The sequence below is a fragment of the Hippichthys cyanospilos genome, chromosome 1, assembly GCF_059441005.1.
Source record: "Hippichthys cyanospilos isolate Australia breed blue-spotted pipefish chromosome 1, RoL_Hcya_1.0, whole genome shotgun sequence".
Taxonomy (NCBI): Eukaryota; Metazoa; Chordata; class Actinopteri; order Syngnathiformes; family Syngnathidae; genus Hippichthys; species Hippichthys cyanospilos.
Window position 1 is genome coordinate 6,180,081 of NC_142369.1, and position 25,411 is coordinate 6,205,491.

At 38.9% G+C, this 25,411-nt stretch overlaps 1 protein-coding gene across 6 annotated transcripts in view; it reads left to right on the plus strand.

Annotated features, from left to right (window-relative positions):
• nrxn2b (neurexin 2b) overlaps nucleotides 1-25,411 on the plus strand; it is a 444,830-nt gene that overhangs the window by 416,844 nt on the left and 2,575 nt on the right. For all 6 annotated transcript variants that reach the window (XM_088405168.1, XM_088405575.1, XM_088405495.1 and 3 more), the window contains 2 exons: nucleotides 10,934-11,256; nucleotides 13,944-14,022. In XM_088405168.1, the coding sequence (XP_088261294.1) occupies nucleotides 10,934-11,256; nucleotides 13,944-14,022 (402 nt within the window). The remainder of the gene's footprint in view (nucleotides 1-10,933; nucleotides 11,257-13,943; nucleotides 14,023-25,411) is intronic.

The following is a 25,411-nucleotide window of genomic DNA, read 5'->3' on the forward strand; positions in this document are numbered from 1 at the left end:
CCGCTAACCGCCGCTCTGGAAGAGATGCAGAACCATGTGACCTGGAGCTCCGCCCCCTCCCCCTTCCCGTAATCCCCATCCAAGCAATCATTCAACTTTGAAGTCTTCCAAAGTCTTGCAATCGGGATTTAAAGTCACAATTTTTCGTAAACTTGGACTGCATCTCTTCAGAGGACTAATCCCCAAATAACCTGACATAACCCCACCCCTTAAAAAAAAAAAAACTGTCATTCCTGTGTCTTGTTGAATGAATGTGACGAATTAATTATAGGGGGGAATGACACGGGAAAGTCACTAAAAGTTAAAGGGACTCTCCAAAGTGATGCTCGTTTAACCCTTTGAGTGCTGAACCTGCCCACCTCTACGCTGAAGGTGCCTGAGTCTTACAATGCACAGTCAAAGAATCGTTGGCCTCAGCTTTCCATGCGTAAGGCGCCTTTACAGTGTTCCCTCATCTATCACTGGGGTTACGTGCCGCAAATTACTCGCGATGAGCGAAAACCGTCAAGTAGAGTTTGTTGGCCGCCCCATCATTTTAAATGCAAATTATGACTTCAAGTTTCTGGCTAAAATACCGAAATTTTCAAGTGGTCTTCAACTCTTACATGTGTTTTATTTTTTAAATTATATCTTTTTTTGAAGTTTTGGTCTCAAACTGTAAATGTGGGATCATACTTACATTTCTGTCATCTCACAGCCATAACGGTAGAAACTATAATTACAATGTGGCTCATGATAAAAATGAGTTTGACACCACTAAGTTAAAATAGTTTGCCCTTTTTTTGTTATTTTTGTTTTTATTTTTGTTTTTTATGAATTTTCATTATCATGCATGTTTTTGCCATTTTTATGTGGGGATTTTCTTTCAATATTAAGGTGTATATGTTTTTCCGTTTACAGTAGTTTTTTTGTTTATTTCATTTTTCATGTATGGTAATTTTGAAGTATGTTTTTTTGTATGTTTTTTCTTTGTCTTTTTACTGTGACACTGTACATTGTAGATACTTTTTCATTTATTGTGTTTTTTTTGGTCGGTTTCATCTATTTTTTTTTACAGATTTATTCATTCCACATTTATTTGAATTAATCATATTTTTGTTTTTGCATTCATCATAAATGTTTTTTTCACTCATTATGCCGGATTTATTATTAGACATTTGTTTTCAATTTTTTCAGTGTATGTTTTTTTTGTTTTGTTTAAAAAGTAAAGAGCTTTCTTTTATATATATTTTTTCCTTTTATTTGATCTTTTCATTAATATACTGTAGATGTTTTTCCTTTTCCAGTATTTTTTTGGGGTCCTTTCATTTATGCAGGGCTGTCCAAACCCGGTCCTTAAGGGCTGGTATCCTGCATGTTTTCCAGCTTTCTTTCCTCAACACACCTGATTCAAGTGATCATGCTCAGCTGAAGCCTGATAACGATCTCAATCATTTGAATCAGGTGTGTCGGGGAAAGAAAAATGGAAAAAATGCAGCCCTCGAGGACTGAGTTTGAACACCCAACATGTGCGTTCATGCTTCAAACAGCGAAAGGTGAACAGCGTTATAGCGAGGGAACACCGCATAGGCGTCAGACAAACAGGAAGCAGGCTCGCATGTTTATTCGACGGAAACAAAAGCGAGCCTTTGTCGCCGAGCGTCACCTCCGCTCCACCTGCTTCCGACACGAATCCCAATCAGAAGCGGCTCGGGATATAAAAGTCGAGCCAAACAACCGATCAATAAGAGATGACTCGCCCACTTCCCCAATGATTTGCGCGCGCCACCAAACGCGCATGCATTATTCCCTTTCATCTTCAGTGAGAGGGGAGCGTCGGGATTACGCCAGGAATAAACGAATCATCGGCCCCCGTTTAGCACGGCGCCGGCTCATTTGCCAACTGGATTTTCCGGCGATTGCGGGAGGAGGTCCGAGCTCAAAGGGTTATTCAAGGCTCGAGCAGAACCTAAGCACCAAACACACTAAACGCTGAGGGCTTCTCCAATGACGAGTTGGAGACATTTGACCCCCTTCGAGCCCTCAGTTTTTAACCCGATTATAAATTCTTATAAACCTCATTGGGCGGGCTGGAGAAACGGCTAACAAAGTTCTAACTGACTCTAAAGATGAACACCTTCAACGTGGCGATGCTTCGTTTCGTCTTCCTCTCGTGCAAAGACTCAGAGGGTTAAAAGAAAATTCCACGCCGGCTTCTCAACTCCTGTCCCTTTAACGTTTATTGTTTTCACCAAGTGAGAAAATGGAGCATGTTTTGTGTATCAATGTTTTTGGATTCTTGTGAATGATGCGCAAGCTTTGGCCGCGTGGTGAAGAACTTGGATCATTCCGGAATGATCCAGGTTTTGCTATCACTTACGTTTGACGCCATGATATCAACGCCTCAAACTTCAGGGGCGGGTGCCCCGTACCAGTGGTTCTCAGCTCGATTTGATGGGCCGATTACGGCCTTTCAAACATCGTCCGTAAGTAATCAGACGAAATTTGCCAATTAGCCTCATTTTTACCTTTATGTACTTTGACCATTTCCAGTGTATGAGCAATACTGCTGTCATTATTGATTACACATAAAGCCATGGCATAAACATGGCCATTGAAAACAACTTTGTCACTATGACGCAATTTATCAATACATTGCTTCCTGTTCCAACCGATTTGCTCTTAATTTGAAAAGAAAGGAGAACATTTTGTGTCGAGAAGCTTCAATTCAAAAAAGTCACTATAACCCAAAGTGTGTTGTTTCATTGGTTATACTTGCTGTCATTGTTGATTACACATAACGCGATAGCATAAGCATGACCTGTCATTGAAAACAACTTTGTCACTATGACGCAATTTATCAATACATTGCTTCCTGTTCCAACCGATTTGCTCTGAATTTGAAAAGAAAGGAGAACATTTTCTGTCGAGAAGCTTCAATTCAAAGAAGTCACTAGAACGCAATTTGTGTTGCTTCATTGGTTTCCAACCAATTTGCTCTTAATTTGAAAGGAAAATTGCACTGATCCTGTCACGGCATTAAAAAGCATTAGAGAAGATTTGCTTATACCTGCAGGAACCCTTTTAATGCCCCAGACCACTAGCCACACATCAAAAAAAAAAAAAAAAAAAAAAAAAGACCCAATCCCACTCGGCCCACTGGGGACTATCGCGTCTCCTTTTCGAGCCTGATCCGGATGGCAGTCAGTGTCTCCTTCCTATTCGCTGCCAGCTGAATAAATCCAAAGCGGCAGCCATTGCAGGGAAGTAATGAAGGGAACAAATGAGAGTCTCCAAAGTTCCGTCGGAAACTTCCACTCCCTCTCTTCTTTGCATCTCTCTCAAGCGGCGTGATGGATCCGTCATCCTCATCTGCCCTCTACGTTTCCTGCTCAGATCCTCGCAGCTCCGCTCCTGTTATCATTTCCCTCGGGGTGGAAAATCACAATAATAGCAAATAATTGGCATTCTTTTAGGAATTGCCTGGATGTGAAAGAAAATGTCTTAAGCAGCATCGGGAAAATATAAAAGTGCTTTGAGAAGATGCCATGACATACCTAAAATAAATCAAAAGCAGACAAAATAACTTGGTCCTTCCAAAGAGGTCAGACAACAGGCTGAGTATATATAGTCTACGTTCACGTTCTGTCGATAACCCTTTCGAAACCAGAATATATTCCGGTTTTGAGAGGCGATGTAAACGCGCAAAGCCCGAAGAAGGTTTGGTCTTCTTCTAAACTGAATATTTCGGCATATTAACGCGATCGGAGTACCTGCTTTGAAATTGCTTCATGTTCTATGTGTTATCTATCCAAATATATTGGAATACTATATATATAATATAATATATATAAATTGTAAATATATACACTCCAAATATATTGGAGTGACAAGCACATGACGTACTCGTCATCGATAAAATGCAACAACAAGAAATTGAAACGTTTTGATTTCCATTCCTTTATGAAAAATCGATATCGTTCAAAATCAATAGTTCAAAAAATTACATCAACATATTTTTTTGTCAGAAGAATTGGCAAAAATGTTGATCTTTGTTTCTCAGAAGAATTTTTTTTCCCATAAGATCAATTTGGTTGTGGATTAAACTATTAATCATCTTTAGACATGTATATGTTTTTCTTTTACCCATATGTTCTATTCCCTGTACTTTGCGGTACGTGCATTCAGGCATTTAAATTATGTTATATTATATTATATTATATTATATTATATTATATTATATTATATTATATTATATTATATTATATTATATTATATTTTTAAAATCTCTTCTTTTTTCAGCCAGTCTGAAAGATGACAATTTTAATCGAATTTGATAAAGGTAATAAACCCAACAAACATGTATATAAAGAAGGTTTGAAAAAAAAAAAAATTAAATAGTGTCCATGTCTAAAATCTTCTGACAAAAACTGTGCTTTCAAATCTGTTCACAAAAATAAGTCATTAATTTAATTAATTTATCTACCAAAAAAAATCAACATAAAGTGTCGGCCCCACTCTCAAAAAGAAATCATTTTTTCCACAGAAAAATATTCAACATAAAGCGTCCTCTTTTGGGATTACAGCAGAGATTTGTTGACAAAAATAAATCATTAACTGGACAGATAACGAGAGGTGCCACAAATTGGGTCGAACCATTTTAGTATAATGGAAGATTTGGGTTTGAAAACTAATGCACCTACTAACAATAAAATTTGCTTTACAAACTTATATTTTAATGTATTTTTATCCTATATTTAATTAGTTCAAAAATTATTTTCAAAGGAATTTCCACATTTCTTTGATTTAAAATCTCGAGTACCCCCTGTAGTTCCTTCAAGCACCCCCAGGGGTAACCCCTCACCCCCATTTGAGAACCACCGTTCAACAAAATAACCTTTCCAATCACAATCTTTGTCATTTTGGTAAAAAGTCCATTTCTTGAAATGGCCGCCAAATTCCCTTTGACGATCCCTCGACGGTATCGCCTCAAATAATAGTACGGTACGCGGGATTATATCTCTCTTCTCCTGGGGGATTTCGAACGATGGGTCGCTCCGCCGGCCTCTCAGTCTTAACTCGAAACGCTGTTTCGCCACTCGTCTCCGTTGTCAGACACAATTTATCCACGGTGCCCGACCGCAAAATCCGTCCCACTTCTGTGGAGTTAAAAAAAAAGAAAACCACTCTTAATTACCAAAGAGAGCGTCGCGCTTCGGGAATAACTTGGGAACACTCGGTAATGGATTTTGTCAGAACTCCGCCCCGCCTCCCCTGTACTCTCTTCTGACGGACTTTTTCATCAAAGGAGGAAGTTGGCGTTTGTTTATATGGAACCCTTCGGGCTGCGGCGTTACTAGTAAACACAAATCCATTAAGTACGGGGCCGAGATTCAAGAGTGAAAACCTCCTTGCTGTTATATGATGAGGAAAGAGGAAGTGAGGCGCAATACGCCCTCCGGATCAAGTCATTTTTCCGACCGGTCCATTTAGCGCATCCGCCCCCTCGCTTCAATCTCCTTCTCCCGCAAATAATCCCTCGCGCCGGATCGCGGAGGGCGAAAAGTATCGAGCGTACCCCCGCAGCCGGTATTCGACATCCTCGGTAAAAGCTAGCCGTGCGTTAGCGAGCCGAGTCGGACCGGTACACCGATTCCCGCCCCTATCTCGTTATTCAGATGCATCTCGTGTATTGTGCGCCTGATATCGCGGCCGGCTCGTAAACGTAAAAAGCATTTACGATACGTGCCTCCGGTCTGCTTCGACACGACGTGAGCCTGCCATTTCCTCAAGGTTAAGTACGTCATTATTCCGGCACGCTTCGGGTGCCGCGTTCAAGATTGACACATTAAAGGGCCCCTATCATGGAAATTCAACTTTTTAAAAGCTTTTTACCCTGTCGCCATGTTAATTTCTTACCCCCTGAAAGTGTTATTTTCCTTCATTGATGCATTTCTAAAAATTCATAAGAATGTACGATACTTTCCATGCTGCGATAATGCCGCCACATTATCCAAGCTGCCGTGCCTATTTTTAGTTTCAGTTTTATACTTGAGTTGGGGAAAAGAGATTTTGCATTAAATTCGGCCTGGTAAAGTGCAACTTTACATTTATTATTTCAAACCGGCTGTAGACCAAACCAGCGACCAAATCATAAAAAAATAAGTTTTCTGCAGTTTCTACTTGAAAAACTTTATTGTTTTTTAATATACGGTTGGAAATTAAACGTTTCTTAAAATCCAGTGCAGCTACAAAATAATCAACAGTATTTCCTGCTATATGGGGGTTCAAAGGAATGCGAGCACACCCCAGTTTTGCAGAAAATGTTACGTTTAATGTTGCACCATCACAATCAACGAGTACACCAAGTTTCATTAAAATAAAAAACTTTTTCTTTCATCCCCTAACCTGTGGGGTTGGCTGTATTTATGTTGTTTTGCCTCCCTCTTCAGGCGTTTTTAGGTAATTGCTCTTATTTTCTGTTCGCGTCAAACTGCCCGCGCTGCAACGCATCACTAAGATGCTGATCTGCTATTGGTCGGCGTCACATCATGAATTTCTTATGGGTCCGCTGCACAATGACACTAAAGAATATCTAAGCAAATTTGTAGTTTCACCTAAAAACTAGGGATGCTCAAGACTTCTTTTTTTTTTGTTCAGATGATGCCAGCACAAACAAATGCTTGATTCATGAGCTGTCACCGATAACAATATCAAGGAGGGATACCACTCATACTTTTGATACACAAAATTTCCTGAAGAAAAACAATGACTGATACTTATAAAAATTCATCTGTTGAATCCCGAATTAATCATTTTTCTTAAAATTGCAAGAAATTGTGTGTCTTTTATTCAAATTTCTACTTCCTGATTGTCATCTACAAACTCATCCACAGATTGAGTATTTAAATTGTTTTTGCAGCCCTGAACAAGTCGCCAATATACTGTAAATTAAGTCAAACCCTGAAAACACTCATTATTTTTAATTAACATACCTTGTTTTAACTATTAAACAAAAAGGTGTTTTATTTCATTTAGAAAAAAATATATCTTAAATATTCACTCTCAGTATCATAAGGTACAATTGTGCACTGCAAAAAATCGCATTTGCGAGAATATTCCTACATGTCGTATCATTCAAAAATAACTATTATCTTGCAAAGACAGATTTTAACACCCTTACAAAGAGAGCGTTTCAAAGAGCCTTTGGTGGCTCTTTGCAGTTAATTCAAGCTTTGTGTATAGCATTGAAAGTCTTCTATAATGAGAGCGTTTTGGCCGCCTGCCACCTCCGACCCTGGCCAAGCAAAGATACGGGAAGGAGGGGTAGCCCGAAACCCATCAAACTGCTCCAATCCAGTCTTGTTTGCGCGCTACACACACACAAAGGTAAAGATGTAAATAAACAGTATGTTGCAAAGGGCAGATATCACACACAAAAGGTCATCGCTTTGGCATTTGTCATCCTCTATTCAGCACACACCAGGGCCCCAAATTGGCTCATGATGCTCTCCTTTCGGTTTTTTGACTTGACCCACAAAGGGATCACTTCATCAGGGCCTCAATTAAGACAAACATCCATCGAAGTTAGTACAATTCTGGAATAATCAAATGCGTTCCATGACGTGGGAGGAAGTAGGTCACCCCCACAGAGACTGGGTCTCTATTTTAAAAAAAAACAAGGGAAATACTTGATGCTCAATGATATTTAAAGGTTTTACTCAACCCGCCCGAAAATGAATCATAATCATTACGCTCTTGGTAATATTGATTACTGGACTTTGGCTCACAGTGTAACTGAATATGCAATTACATCTGAGAGTGAGCAGGTTTTTGAGAGCATCTTCAAGCAAACGGAGCCAATGCCACCTTCTGGGTGTCTTCTACTTGATGGTGATGGAGACCACCAGGGGCTGATTGCGTGAAATGGAAGGCCCTTCAGGCTGTCCTCTAACAAAGGACTCTGCAAAAGAACGGTCTTCGCTCTCAAACAGAATTAATAAAACAAGACTCAAATTAAGAGTTAGGTAAATTCATACTCAAGACCACACCGACCGAGACCAAGAGATTATTGAGACTTCAGACAAGATCAAGGTTTTTGGAGGTCAAAACCAAGACAAGTTCAAGACTTCTGGAGGTCCAGGCCGAGACAAAACAAAACAAGACTGCTTATCCCCCTGAGACCTAGTGAAAATTGGTTTTTGGTCTATATCCTTTGACTCATTGGCCCCACCCTCGCCAAATCCTAATGTGCTCAATAGAGGACATCCTAGCATTTCCAATTATGGGAGGCGATTAACTTTGCTGTCTTGCTGTCCCAATCGGACACAACGCTAGACGCAAATGAATCGTCCGAGTCACAGGAGGAGCACGGATTTAAAAATCAAAGGATTTATCATCGAGGATGAGACAAGATCAAGACTTCTGGAAATTCCAGATCAAGACACAACCAAGACTATGTATCCTCACTTTATATTCTGATATTCTCCCATCCTCTAGGTGGCAGTAAATGTAGTGTACAGCATACCTACAACACTAATCTATAACAGAGGTAGAGAATCCAAGTAGATTCAAACAATCTCTTCCAAGCTTTTTATTTTAACAGACTCGTCATCTATCAGCGTGCACACTCGCAAGGAGTCGTTTATGGAATTAAGGTCTCTGTAGTCCCTTTCAGCCAAATCATAAAGATGTTTGTAAGCGATAAGCCATGTTTTCCGGGACGTGTCAAGCATAAATCAAGCTTTAACGGCACCCGCGGGATGATATACAGTACGTACGCGACAAGACGTCGGAATCTCACGACATATAAGTGATAATGTCGAATTACTGCGCGCTAACTGCTGAGCTATAAATAAAGTAAATTTAAAAAGAAATACAAGACTGATTGTTTCAAATACAACACAGACTAAAGCCGAATGTTTGATAATGGCCCGACAGAACCATGGCGGAGCGGATCCTTTTGCATACGCAGGGGTGTTACAATATTATGTAAAGGGTTGAGTCCTATTCATATTTGTAATGTTTACAAAATAACCTTGACACCTCTGCAATCCAGCATTTGTCCCCCGTGTAGCTGGAGAGGGTCAATAGCGGAGTGGCGTGCCCACCGCGCTCTTTGAAAACTGACGTGGTGCCGTCTCGTCCCCATGCGGGCGGGCGGGCGCTCCCACCGCCAACGGAAAGCAATATCGCAACTGCGTTGAGACGATTAATTAGTCTTTATTAAAGGCTAATGTGCGCCGTCTGCACGCCGTGTAAAATGTCGGTGGTGTTCGATCCCACCAGCCCCGAAGCTTCTCTCATTTCACAGTCTGCATCATCTATAAATATTACAGCCTCCCATTGGTATTGGATGCGTTTCGCGCTCCTCTTACAGAACATGGATTGATTTCATAAGGAACCTCAATGGCTCTTTGTTTATAATTACCGCCTCGATTCTGTTTTTTTGTTTTTTTTTAAATCTGCCCTTGATTTTCCATCCACTCCCTCCCATGGGCTCTTTATTAGTTGCATGAGTTGGGAGAATGTGACAGATTTTTGCAATTGGGCTCCCCCCTTCCTGGGATCATTTTGGTGTTGGTCCCTGTTTGAGCAGTCAGGCTCTGTATCGCTTCACCCATCCATCCATCCCGATTAAGGGTAATGAGCAAGCCCTGCTGAATTAAACATTACCTACAACAGGCCGAACATTTTTTCACTGCGGCAGTTGCTTTATCATTGTGCAGCTCCATTGTATTGGAAGTCAATAACACCAAGCCAGAGTTATTCTACTATATTGCATCTGGGGTCTGACGAGACCCATTCCCGTGCGTACTTTCAATTGGCAAGATCGATACACAAAACGTGCTAGTTCGACTATCCACATATCGACTACCAGTGGAACGAAAGCATAGGTGTCAAACTCAAGGCTCACCGTTTTAAGTGGCCTGCCAAGGCAAATCAAAAAGATCGATCAATTAAGAAAATTGAAATGGTCTTCTCTTTTTATACCATTGAAATAATTTCCAGCATTTCATCAGCCTTTGTTTTAAAATAAATGAAATGTAGGAGAATACATTTTGACCGGTATGCACTGCTTTTTGATATCGATACTATTATTGATATCGGAACTATATTGTGTTAATAATTCTTATTGTGTTAAGAATTATAAAACATAGTCATAATGAACAGATCAAGTCTTGGAAATTAAAGAAGTGCACGGAGTTATAATACAAATTTTAAAAAAACGATGCTTTTTGCAGTGGCGATACCGATTATTATTAGTCAATAACACTGATGTGCATTTTGAGGAAAAGGGAAAATATTTGCAATCAAAAGTACAGTTTTCCCTATCTTATGATGTCAATTGAAAATTCAAATAAATGATTTCATGACGTTAATACAGTTTTAAGGGAACGACTATTTTCTGATTTTTTTTTTTTTGTCCAAATAACATGGTGCCAATATTGGTCAAAATGCTAAAATCGGTGCGGATAATCGCCTATCTCCACTGCACAATACGACAAATAAACCAATACAATAAATAAGCAAAACTTTAAGTTCAATCCTATATTATATGTGATAATACAATATAAGTCAATCATACATTTATATGGGTTCACAATCATAATTGCCCTCCAAGGGAAACAATGCGGCCCGCGGCAAAATTGAGTTTGACGGCATTTACCTAAAGTGGAACCAGAAAGAACACTTGTTTACTTAGACAGAACGTCTGGTGGCACCTTTCCACCAAGCAGTCCAATCCAGCTGAGATCTTCTGGTACTCGGTGCCTAATAAAGAAATTATTCTGATTAAGATAATTTGCTGCTTGCCGGAAGAGTTCTTGAGTGCGTTTGCCATTATTGACGTTTGTGACTTATTTGTGCCCTTCTTTCTCGACACTCTCTCTCCTCTTTTTTCATCTCCATTTTCCCTACTTTCACTTCCCGCCTTCTCCCCGCATCCTCTCAGGTCGCCAACTTACCATCTTTAACAGCCAAGCCTTCATCAAAATTGGCGGCGGCGAAAAAGGCCGCCACTTTCAGGGGCAGATTTCGGGCCTGTACTACAACGGGCTGCAAGTGCTCAAACTGGCCGCCGAGGGCGACCCTAACGTTCAGACGCAGGGGAGCCTGCGCTTGGTGGGTGACGTACCCTCGGTTCTCGCTACCGACACCACCTCCACCACGCCCTTGGCTGACATGTCCACCACCATCATGGAGACCACTACTACCATGGCCACCACCACCACCCGCAAACAGCGCTCGCCCACCATCAGGGACAGTGTCACGCAGGTGGGTCATTGCGCGAGGGAATTCGCATTGACGTTGACGGAATCCAAATCAATCCGCTCTCATGTATGTATATATGTACATCCCCGCGCAGCTCTCTCACGCACAGCCACAAACACACTGCGTGTGAGACTTCTGAAGCGTTAGCAAAATGCCATGACATCTGTCGATGTGGAATGATGAACAATGGTTTAGTTTTGAAGACGCATTGTGGAGAATTTAGCGTTGCTGTTTACCGGTGTTATGTGAATGCAGCACGCGCACTGCGGTGTCACAGGGAAAACATTCTTTGGAAGCATACGTAAGCCAAGCGAATGAGGTTGTTACAGCGTTATTTTTAATATAAGAAGCCAGCAGACTGAACCACCGTTCGAGGGCATCCATGTTCACACACAGGAATACAGTGATCCCTCCTACTTTGCGTTCTCAGATATCGCGGTTTCAGTACTTCGCGGGTTTTTCCAGGAAAAATGAAAAATATTTCAAAATAAAAAGTAAAATGGAAAAAAATTGAAAAAAGCAAAAAAGTACATTATACAGTACTGTATTCATCAAATAACTAAGTAATATTAGTTAATAACTATGTTAAGAATTCTTCAAGCGTTAGTTCGAGACGTTTGTTATCTTATTTTGAAATGCATGCTTTTAATTTGTCGGGTCGCGTTTCATTTCCGTGTCCTGTTTTACGTTCTCTGTACGTCATTTGGCTCGTTACGGTGACGTAGTGAATGACAACGTAACCTCATATTTATAGTTTATTATCATTTATGTTGCTAACGCACGCTACTGCCTATGTTTAGTAAGCGATGAGTGTTTATTCTGTTTATGTGTTCGTTTCTGTAGAGGTTGCACTTAATAGTTAGTAGTTGTTGTTAGCTGTTGCTAACCTGCTAATGTCGGGTAAAAATACAGTAAAGTCATAGATTAAAATTCGGCAAGTGTTTATATGATAGTTTACTGACTTCAACGTGATGACTTGCGTACTCTTTCACCGGAATCTTGGTGCAGATAACCAGTCCTGAGAACAAATTCTCAACAAACTAAGTAATATTAGTTATTTAATGAATATACAACAATATTAATAATGTTGATAAGGATAATGTAATGTTAAATAATAGGAGAAAGCAAATAAAATACGCAAAAAATACAAAAAAAAGGATTATTTATGGTTACTGCGGCTATATTGGGGCGTACATAAAAATCTAGGAACTGATACCCTACTTTGCGCGTTTCAGACTTCACGGGGGGTTGACACCCCCCATTAACTGTGAAGTAGGGGGGGATCAATGCATTACTAAAACACAGAGGATCATGTAAAAGTTATGATGTCTCCAGCTGATTCAATTAAGAGCGGCAATATGGACCCTCTGTGCACCGGTTAGAGAACATGGAAAGTTATTCCGTCTGACTCGTTTATTAATTGCGGTCTTTCGGCATATACCCATAATCATAAACCTGGTGAAACACGGATGCTGCTCATCTTCGGGTATTTATGGCAAAATCAACTTGAGCTGCGTCCTAAACAACTTCTTCGTTAAACTGACGCTGCATTCATTGACCGGTCACAAGGCGGGAAATGGGAAACACACTTAACGCGCAAGCAATTTATAGCCTACGGATAAGCACACAAGAAAATATGAAGCGTTCCGGAAGATGAGATTTATTCTGTTATGCTATAGCTTTTACATTGGTGCCAAAGCGCGTCGTATATCCAATAACAGAGAACATACCAGAACAGGGGTGACACACCTGACTCGAATCGTCGTTATCAGGATTCTGCAAAGCATGCTGATGAGCTAATCATTTGAATCAGGTGTGTTATTTGAAGGGACACAATAAAAACAGGCTGAATTGTGGCTCTCGAGGACCGAACTTGTACCAGAATTTGACCCGTGTCCTCCACACCGGTGTGTCTTATATTTGGGGAATTACGATAATTAAGATAAATCGCTAAAAGGGATCATACCCTGAACAAAACCAAGGTTCATCCGTAATTCATTTTCTTTTCACTGCCATACTAATACATTGAATTGTTATTGGATAAATGACCTGGCAAAACCTATCATCAGTTGCTAATTCATTTTCTGAAGGCTAAAAATGAACCGGGATGTATCATGCCCACAGGTTGTGCTGCCGAACGTTCAAATTCACGTCGAGAGTTTTTCGCTGAGGCAGCACGGGCCGCTGAAGAAAGCGCGGGCTTATTCAGGTCAAACCCAAATTTCAATTCCTTCATGAGTCCTGAGCCGCTTTCCGCCCCGATAGCTTTGATCACAGGTGAATAATACGCTTTGACACTTTGAATCAAAATGAGAGATATGTGACCTGGATATGCTATCAGAAGCTTGTAGAAGCAAGATCCCGGTCTAAATGGCTGTCACAAGAGCTTTCTGAGGCAAACGTGTCTCCTTTTGGCCTCGTTTATGACAAAAGGAAATACAATTCCAAGCCAAGGTGTTTTAAAGGGAGCGCATGGGGCTTTTGAAAGTGCTTTTTGACGAGGCTTTTGTTATGCAGCCGGAGACACGTCGAAAGCTTGAGAAGGAAAAACAGTTTTTAAACAAAGAGCCAAGGATATTCATTGCGCGGTTGTGAGAAGTACACAATGATTTATTATGAGTGTTTAAAAAAAATAGAATAGAATTAAAAGTTTGGTGAGGAAGCATTTTTCTTTCTTTGTTTTTTTGCAGAATGCGGATGAAGTTTTGGTAGCGTCTGCCGAGTGTCCGAGCGATGACGAAGATTTGGAAGAGTGCGAGCCTGGAAACGGTGAGTCGACCCGGTGGGGGGTTCTGATGCTCGTTCTACAAAGTGAGGTCGTCCGGCTTGGGGATTCTTGTATATGACTGCGCTACGCTCGCTACGCAGCTCGGATTGGCCGGATGTGAGCAAGGGGCAGCCCGTCACTTACGGTGATTTCTGACACCGAGACGTGAGGTCAAAGTCTTTTTTAATTAATTTTCTAAAGAAACTCTTCTACGGTTCAGAAGATATATATATATATATATATATATATATATATATATATATATATATATATGCTAACATTGTTTGTCATTGCACTATTAGCAGCTAACAGCGCTAGCAGTGGCTAGAAGCAGTCAACTGCCCCATGTCAGCTGGAAACGACTCAACTGGCACAGTTGCCGTTCCAACTGATCACTTTTTAACTCAGAAGGAATACTCAAAATGCCTGTTTTTGCCAGCAAAAATTACTATGGTTTTGACGTCAGGTTTTTCTTATACCAAATCTCACTAATGTTTCTAGAAACTAAAATATTCAGTTGCCATGCACAGTTTGAATTAAAGTAAAATAAATATCTAAAAATGACCGTATTTTACTGTCTTCCGTGGTCCTAATTGTTCTATAACCAAATAAAAATGTGTTTGTTTTATTTTCTAATTCCCAATTAGTCAATGGAATTTTCATTAGGATATCAAAATACCAAAATTTTTAATGGCTGCAACACTTATTTGGAAAAAGGTCCCTGCAACTTCACCAACACTCCTGAATTCAGTTTCAGTTGCTAATTATTCAAATTAATTATGATTATAGTTGTTTTGTGTGGTTAGTGATGACTCCAATGTTAGCGACTAACAGTGCTAGTACCAGGTTCAGTCAACCTCGAACATTTAATAAACAAAACACAATGAAGGAAGACAAAAGACTTGGGCTCTTTTTACTCGTGAGGAGAACGGACAGAAATATGCACACATCTCCTACCGCTCTGATCCACATTCTGTCGAGCCCTCTTTTATTCAATAGGATTGGTCATATTTACAAAGCCGTGTGCTGCCCTGAAGGGTTAGGGGAGACATGGCAGCAACGTAACAATCAACATGTGATAGTGGAGGATGTAGGTGCTAGTCCTTGCACTATCAGTCCATGCAAACACTGCTACCTTCTTTCCCTGGAACATGACCACCAACCCCATTGTGAGCAGTGACAAGTAGCACTACTGTAGATGCTAGCAGTGTTAGTGGCTAGCTGCAGTCAAATGCCCAGTATTGGCTGAACGAGATCCGTTTTCAAATGGATCAAACGGGCTTAATTGTTGTAACTGACTCAACTGACAAAGTTGCTCAAAAGTGCCCTTTAGCCAGCATAATACTGTTTTTTTTTAAACTAAATGAGGAAATTTTTGTCTAAAATCTCATTAAAGTGTCTAGAGAGCAAAATAGTCTGCTGCCACGCAGTTCAAATTAAAGTAAAATAAATGAATATGAAAGTATGTGTTTTGTTGTCTTCTGTATTCATCGCTGTTCTTCAACCAATTAAAAATAAATATTTTTACCTTTGTCCAAATACGCAATTATTCAATAGAATTTTCAGTACGAAATCCAAATACTAAAATATAGCTGCAGTGCTGCGGCCGATTCTTTACTTCAATAACCTTACAAACTTTTAACAATAGAAATGCAAAGAAATTGTCTGTGTGTCGTTCCAAAAAAAGACAAGCTTTTTTTTTTTTTTTTTTTAGCTTGGTCTGTACATACTCACCATGCACCTCTTCCCACCTAAACATTGTTTCTCCATCTTGGCCTTGGAGATGCATGTACAAAAGGGTAAAAGGATCTGGGAAGCTCAAAATGTAGCGTTCTGCTCTAGCTCCGTAGGTGGCTGGAACAGAAATAGAGACTCGATTCCCTCCTTATCGAAGGCAGAAATGATTTTTCTTCTCTCTCTCTTTCGGAGGTGGATGCTACGCCCGAGCTTAATCTCCCGTGGAGAAGCTCAACTAACTCTCTGATATGCCCACACAGGTGCATGCACATAGTGATTGGCAGCCAGGCTGCTCCTTTACGCAAAGACACCTGTCTCTCTCTTTCATGATCCCTTTGTGGGTGTTTGGAAGTTTTAGTGGCGAAATACCAAACGTGCTCCCTATCGCGCCCCGCAGGCGCCAAAACCCGTGCCAGGGAGGCAAAAGCCGAAGGAGCCAGATAGGCAGCACTGACACCGAAAGTCGGGAATGCACTGTCTCTTTGGTCTACTGTATTTTTGCCTTGGAATTTAAAATGAGCTTGGGACTGGGTTACGATTATGGAGGATTATGATTTTAAATCATAAACCCAACAAACATTTATTTGGTTGATTTTATCCAATAATAAATCTTGTCCATAATGTTGGCATATAATAAGAGACACGAGATACCAACGCTTGCGCCAACATGACTGTAATGTAATATGTTATTTGTTAAAGTTTGTGATGCATTTTTATAATTTATTAATATGCCAGCTTGCCCATAGACGATACAATAGTTTCTTTGCATTGATGTTTCCACTTTTCATTTTTACTCGTTTCATCCACGCAGCAGTGTTCCGTGTAAGACCGTATACCTAACAAACATAAAATTGACATTAGCTCCAGCTAACATTGTACATCTTCACACAAAAACACAATGACATCACACAGGGAGCACTTTGCATGACCCCAAACTAAACGTAAGTAAACTTTCTCAAAATAATCCCAAGAATTGGTTTAAAAATTTGTCCTGAAAAGGTCTCTCGCTGCATTCCTCACCAACACACCAACACCATCTCAAGGCAAGCAAGTGACCTGCATTTATATTGTCCACTGCTACAATTAATGATTAATTTAAAAGGTTTATGAGTGTTTTTTTATTATTCTTTACATGATCATTTTTATTATTATGCACTAATATGCGTTTGTTACCATTTTTATGCATTTTTATTATATTTTAGTATTCATTTAAAGGGCTTCGGTGCATTTTGGAGGTCTTGGAACGGATTAGCCTGCTAACATGTAAAAACGTCTCTGCTTATGGAAAATTCACATAATGAAATTACTTCCAGAATGAATTAATTTTGTCAGTAGAAGTACCACTGTACTCATTAGCCAGATGCAGGAAACCTTACTATACATTTGCAAGCATTTCCTGGTGTCGAGCTTCTCATTATTCTCTATATTCCGACTCAAACGGGAGCATTCTAATTCAGCGTAGTTTTCAAGGGCCGATTCACAACTCAGTTTGGCTCGCCACTGAGAGTTTATTGTGAATTATTTAGTTACAGCTCAACATTTTCACAATACACTATGTGGCGTGAGCCGAGGAAGCCGAGAAAAAGGTCCTACCGGGGGGAAGGAAGGAAAACTTAGTGGATGTTAATAAGTGGAAGCAGGCGATGCATAGAAGGGGGGGAGGCGGATAAAATGCCGCCTTGCCAACCACTAAGCCTCATTAAGTACGGAGCAGCACGGATCGGGATAGAATACAGGATTGGACGCGAGACCGAGAGGTGGAAATTCCCGCCTTCCCCGGCAGGTTAATTAAACTTTGACTATGTTGGGCAGTCGTAATTACATCAACCAATTAAACCTAGACTGGGATCCTCTAGTAATGTTAATGAGTTGGGGGGGTGCTTGGAATTAAAGATGAAGTTCTTGCATGTGCAGTGTTCCCTCGGTATAACGCGATTCACCTTTCGCTGTCTCATTTTTTTTTCACAGATTTTTTTAATATCTATATTGTTTTGTGTCCTGATCTGTTAGGGAAAAAAAAACACATTTTGTTCAGTGTCCTGATTGGCTGGAAGACTGGGCCTTTATCATTGTATACTGTGGCACCAAAATGAAGAGTCAAAGACAGTCAGTCATTATATAATAGCACTTTTTTCGAACGTGTAGATTTATCATTAAAATTACGTTTGTTTTAGCTACCATATACTGTATATTTGGACTGATTAATAAAGGAGGTCCAAATAAGGGAACTTGTTTAATAAATTTTGACAAAGGATTGAATTTTGAGAGTAGGAACGCTAATGTTAGAGAAAGGGACACTAAATAGGAAAACATACATGAAAACGAAAAATATAGTAGAAAAAAAATTGATTAGAACAGAAAAGCATTTATAATAAATAGAAAAAACAAAACAATGTGTATAATAAACAAAGAAAAAACTCTATACTGTATATTTACCATATACGCATATAATACTCAAAAAATAATAGATGATAAAAATACATATATGTATAACAATGAAAATCACGTAAAAACACGTTTTATAATTAACGAAAAGCATCTTTCATAAACAAAACAAACGATAGGTGGAACATATGTATGTGTGTATATATTGTATATACTGCATGCAGTAAACTAAAACATGTATAATAGACAAAAAAAATGCAAAACATGGAAACAAACATTTATGATAAACAAAAACGCATTTTCACTATGAATAAACTATAAATGAAATAATAAAAGGAAAAAATATCATAAATAAAAAAAATGTATAACAAAAAAGTATTATCATTAACAAAAAACACTGTAAACTAGAAATATATATATATATATATATATATATATATATTTCTGTAGCGTCTCTGACAGATTAAAACCCCAAAATTAAATGGAAAAACATACAGTAGTAAAACATTTATAACCAACAAAAAAGCATTTGTAATAAAAATGAACAATCAATGAATAAAATAAAGATATATATGTAATAATCTAATACATATACAAGACAAAATAAAATCTCTAAAACAAAAGAACATGAAATAAAATTCAACCTCCGCTTGGTGAATTTCACTTTTTTGTAGCACATCTCCCGCGATAAATGAAGACTGTCAAAGGAAATCAAAAAATAGCATTTTCATCTCAACGGTCACCACCTCAAAATGACCTCGTCTCGCTTATCTCCGAGCTACTCGAAAGTCTCGGCGTGACGGGAAGAGGCGAGCTACGAGGAGCTCCTCAATAAAGTGGCCTTCCATCATCCGACATTTGTAAACATCTCACAAAGAGCGCCGCGGAGGAGACCATCCGAAGGCGGCGCCGAGCCGCTGCGGCTTTTTCCATCCGCGGCCCAATCACAGACGAATTACTCCAGGGCCCCGCGCCGCCGACAACCTTTTGGCTGTAAATATTTGAAACGGGCGCCGGCGGCCCCGACGTGACGGGCGGTCTAACCGTGTTTGTCAGGAGGCCGACACGGCCGCATCGGCGCCCGTCTGCCCCGCGCTCCTTCTGAGTAAATAGGAGCTCGGGTGAATCGTTGGCGTGCGTGCCGGAGATAAAGAAGATGTTTCATCATGCCGGCTTAACGTGCGTCTCGGCCGCCGTCCGATCATGCGAGTCAAGCGCAATCAATCAGGCAGAATATCCCACGCTCTCTCCTGTTTATGGCTTACGCGCCGCCGTCAGACGGAGACCGTTGCTCATTATTATTCTCTCGGCGCGCTTGGAGAAGTCTGGATTGAAAGTTCATCCTTGGGTTTCCTGCACCGCTGTTTGGTACCGCCGATTCTGGTCTCAATAGATAACAAGGAAATACTAGCGCCGGTATTGCCCATACCAAGACTGACTATCAGTCCCTCGCTGTAGCGCCTTTCGCGGCCTTTCTGTTTTGCTGATTTTATTTTTCATCAAGGTTTCAATTTGGAGGGCATAACCAAACAAGAGAAATCTGAGAAAATTATTAATGCCTTCTGTGAAAATTATAGACTACGTGGGGTTTTATTGCTTTGAAACATTAAATGGGAAAAACAAAAAAAAGTAAAGATAACCAAAAAACGTAGTTTAATAATATATATATATATATATATATATATATATATATATATATATATGCTAACATTGTTTATCATTGCACTGTTAGCAGCTAACAGCACTAGCAGTGGCTAAATCCCGGTGGCTATGCCCCATATCAGTTGTAAACAACTCAACTGACACAGTTACCGTTCCAACTGATCCAACTGATATATAATAAAAAAGTAAAGATAACCAAAAAACATAGTTTAATAAAAAATAAATATATAAATATATTATATATATATATATATATATATATATATATATATATATATATATATATATATATATATATATATATATATATATATATATATATATATATATATATATATATATATATATATATATAATATAAAAAAAACATAATGTAAATGGAAGTAAATGAATAAAATGAACAAATGTATAAATAAACATTTTTTTCTATTGACAATTATGTTTTTTGTTTGTTTTTTCATTACTTTTTGTTATTCAGTTTTTAAAGTGATAAAACCCCTCACCGCACAGTTTATAATGTTTGCAACGGTATTAATATTTTCTCAGTTTTCGCTCATTTAATTATGCTCTCAAAATTTAAACCTTGATGAAAAAAAATAAATAAATAATCCGGTCGGGCTAAAACTAGTGAACTGCATTATATTGAGAGAACACTATTCTGTTAATTAATAATTTTAATCGTATATTCCATTGCTTTTCAATTATATTTTTCCAAGTCCCCCTTAGGAAAGAAAATTCTTTCTGTGCCCCCCCCCCCCCCGATAAGATTATTGTCTATAAAAAAAGTATACCTAAACCTGTATCCTTTTTAACATCAGCAAAAGAAAAGAGCAATATAATTCAACAATTGTTAATTATTTTTTACAGCGCTAATACACGTTACAGCTTAGTCTAAAATTGAAAAAAAAGAACCAAATGCATCACAATGCCCGAAACTTAAAAAAAAAAAGAACATTCTTATTTGATTGCAATTACACTTCACATGACAAAAACAAATGTGAGCAAACTTTTTCATGTGGTTTCATTTAAAGATTTGGTCCTGGTTTTTCAAAGTAAAATCAAATGTTTACAAAAAGCAATGAATTTGCTCAGCCCTAGTTTCCCGGCCTGTCCGAGCTGCGTAACGAGAGACAAGGAACGCGGTCGTTTCGGGTGACGGGAAAGGAGACGGGGAGGGCCTAGGAATCGTCTTTCGGTGTGTTTGGGGGCTGCAGTACATCTCCCATGTCGTGGCTTAGCTAATCCCAAAAACGAAGCCGCTTGAAAGCAGCACGATCAAAACGCGTCCCCTCGTCCCGGTCTGACTTTGATTGGCGCCACTCCCCAAAAAAAAAAAAAAAAATCCAAAGTAATTCAGTCAACTTTTACTTTGTACAGCCGGTCTTTTTGTTCCCCCGAGCCGACGGGCTGTCCTCTCAGGCGTCAAGGTGAAACGCGGCCCGCAAACACACCAGAGCGAGGGGAACGCAAACGGGCCGAATGAACGTCATTGCCATGGAAACTAGCCTTTTCCGCAAAGTGGAAGGTTTGAGGAGAATATGCTTGAAGTTTGTTTCTTTCACAGCTCTCACATGTCTCTTCTCTTCAAGGCCTGCGGGGGGGAGGGGGGGGGGGGGGGTATGTGCTGTCATTTCTGTGGCTGTGAATGCATCAACCTTGATAACAAAAGCATTTTATGATTTGAGAAATGTTTGTTTTCGGACGGGGGGGGCTGAGCTGACCCGAGACGGGCGTCCCATCCTCTTCCTCCCTTCTGAGTGACCACCCCCCCCCCCCTCACTCCACCCCCACCCCCACACCACCCCCAAGTAAAAACCAAGCCGTAAAGTCGTGACTTGATGCTTTTTCTTCTTCTTCTGATCATGTGTTTGCTATGACGTGAACAACTCCCCCCTTCCCTTGACCCGCCCCCACCCCAACACGCCCTTGAAAATGTCTTGTTTTCATGTTGTTAAGACTTCTCTTTTAACCATATTTGTACCACTTTTATTTTATGAATTCTAAAGGGCCCCTATCATGATATTTTCACATTTCCACAGCTAAATAGATGCATATAAATGATGATGCGTTTTCACTAAACCGAGCTTATGTCGCAGGGGTTCGTTTTGAGTTATTGATTAATATGAATTTTCAACAAAGATGTAAATTTAGGGATTTCGACAAAAACAACCCCTAAAGTCTCAAATTTTATTTCTCGTCGTCCAAAAAGTTCAAATTGTTATCAAAGGGGATCAAAACAAGGGATTTGAAGATGATGCACACCCTTAAAAGATGAATGTGCCAAAAGATTAAAAAAAAAAGGAAATTCAAAAATATGAAATTTGACAGGTTTTTGGTAACAACATTTTGCACCTGCAAACGTAAGAAGAAAAATAGAAATAAAATATTATAATATATAAAATATATAAAAATCACGAAATAAAATAATAATAGAAAAAAAACAAAAAAAAAAACACTAGTAGCAGATTAAATTAATCCAATACACATGGTAGATAGAAATAATTGAAATATAAATTACAACGACTAAAATAAAAATTATCAAATGTAAAAGTCCAAGAAGGACAAAAGATTGACCAAAAATTGTGAAGATTCTACTTAATGGATTAACAAATTTTGGTACAATCCAAAAACAGAGATAATCCAACAAAAACCGCGTTGTCAAGGGTTACAACCCTGGTATACCAAAAGTAATAATTGAGGTGAAAGTTTTTTGTCAAGAAGTCTTTGGAGGTGAAATAAACTAAAATTACTAACGAAGCAGTTTTGGAAACAAAGGTTTTAGGATGCTTGAATTGGTTCTCTCTTCTAAGTATTCATTTGCGATACTACCTACCGTATTTCTCTTTTTTTTTACTTCAAATTGTTTTGAGGTCAGAGCGTGGAAGTTTGCCCTATGATGTTTCTCCCCCCCACCTGCCGAAATCCATGCCGGCTTGTCCAAGCGCATATCCAAGACCTGAAGGATATAGAAGTCAAGCCGTCTTTTCCTTTTCATAATAAGTCCGCTCGAAAAATTATCCACGCAACCTCCTTGTTGACAAAAAGCGGTAATACGATTGAGCTAAGTGTTTTTTTCGTCGCTCAGTGCAAACGCTCCAAAACGGATGCATACTATATCGAATTAGAGGTATATAAAATAATTTTAAGCCATTATAATTCTTATTTCTAAAATAAATTAATGTAATCAAACACAGATTTTTGGGGAATAAATTTGGTCTGTTTTGAGTTATAGGGTCGACTCGACTTGTACTCTGAGAAAAACGATAAGTCCAAAAAATGTACGAAGTGTAAGTTGTGAAGTGCTTTATCAAAACCGGGCCTTATAATCCTCAACAATGAGCCGAGGAAGGTGTTTGGGCTGAGTAATGAACATTGTAACGTGGTTAAAAGCTCCAATTTTCATGATAGGGGCCCTTTAATGCTCTTCGAGTGGAGAGCTAAAGTCAAATGACATAATGGTGGCTTGACAATCAATTGGATGGTTTAGAAACTCTTATAAGTGAATGCTAATTAAAAATGTCATTGACCTGTTAGACGTGTGCTTGTGGGAGGGAAGAGCGGGGCTGCATTATTGACAATTTGGAAGTTTCCTATAACTCTAAATTAAGCTAATTAAAAATGAGCCACGCATAGCCAAGTCTTTTTTCTTTTTTTTCCCACGACAATTATCTTTGGTGGTAAAAGACACAAGTGGAGGTAAAGAAGGGAGGGGGGGTGTTGATCAATATCCAAGAACAATCTTACGCAGCTTTCTTTTTGTAATTTTTTTTTTCATGCAAAAATCATGCGGCCAATTTGTTGATGTAAGTGACCTGAACCTCGTGGTTTGCTATCTTTCTCAACCAATCACAGCAGACACATCAGAGTGCTAGGTCAGCCTTATTACTAGATTAGCAGTGCATTTGATATTGTTGAGTGTACAGTAATTTGTAGACTGCTTTTTACTTGTATGACTGACATAGCATGTAGCGTTAGCCAGGTTTAGCGTAGACAGTGTTCTAGCATCATAGAGTTAGCTGACTGCTCATGTACGGAAACGTGGAACTGCCAATGTGGGGTAAACTTTTTTGACCGGAAACTCTTTTGAACATATTTGGAAATAGGTATGAACGTATTAAAATGTTCAAACTTACTTGCAATTACGTTCGGAAATACTTGTGGGCTAAATGCTAAAAACACTGCCTTTTTTTCCCCATAATGCCACGGGGTATTGACTTGCACATATGTATGCCCCGTGGCATTATGGGAAAAAATGATGGAGATAATAATAAATCCCAAAAAAGGACCTGAACCACTGTAAACAGCTTATTTTTTTTAATTATTGGTTGGCCAAATGCTAAAAAAAATCTTTTATTTCATCTATTTGACTTCTGCATGTACAAATTTTGACACATTTAAATAAAGTCTCAAAACCCTCCCTATGGCTGAATCCAGAGGGCAGCCATTTTATGTTGTTGCTGTTATTGACAACTTTTACTAGCAATTTATTTGATACTCTGATACCTGTATGGCGGAATGCCAGCTTCTCAAAAAAACAAATTTCCGTATGTGAACTTTTCAGTGCATATTATAATATCCCCTCTTTTATTGCTAAAGTTAAATTCCAAAATAATAGCCATAAAGTGATTCCAAAAATTAGGGTTTTTTATACTTAATTATAATAATTATAAATAGTTAAATATTTAATTATTTTAATATATATATTTTTTCATATACATTTTTAAGATTCAAGAGTTTTATTGTCATATGGATAGCAATGCCATACAATGAAAATCTTATTCTGTTCACTTCCCCAAGCAGACCACATTCCATAATCGAGCAAATAATAAGGTGGGCAATGTAAACAAAACAAAAAAAAAATTCCCGTAAAGTTTTTGAGGCTGTAAAACCGCATATCTAACACACTTTTCATTGCAAGCATTAACATTTTCTTACTTTTCTCTTTTTAACTGTCATAAGAAAATTCTTCGTAAGAAGGTAGGTGATAAAAATTGCTATCAAATCTGTGAAACAACGAGGCTGCAAAAGAAGAAACGCATTATAACGCGGCAACATTATCTCAGAAAAATAAATTGTGGCTGACAGAGGTTACGTTTACATTTTGCAGCAAATTTTGTCCCTTTTTTGTTAACATCACACTTTATTGTTGTTGCCTTTGACAACATGAAAATCTTAGTAAATTTAAAATCACATTATTATACTACCATTACCATATATTAGCAATAAAACGTGAATGTAGTACTTATCTAACTCATACTTATTGTTATAACTCAGTGCTTCTCGGCTATATAAAAGTTGTATAACCCCATCCCCCCACTCGACGCACTGACTATAAATAAGAATATTAGCTATAAAAATTGTATAAGTATACCTAAAATTTCCCTGGGGTCACCCGTGCCCCCGCTCGGCATCACCTCACGTCCCTTGGAGGGCCCGCCCCACTATTTGAGAAGCACTGGTATAACTACGCCACACATCGTGGCATTTTCACCACAGAGTATGAAAATGTGAAAACTACCAAAACACTTAAATTAAGTGAGCTTAGCAAATGGCAACGAAAGATGGCCACCACTCGCTTCACTTCTCATGACGAGTAAGCGACATTGT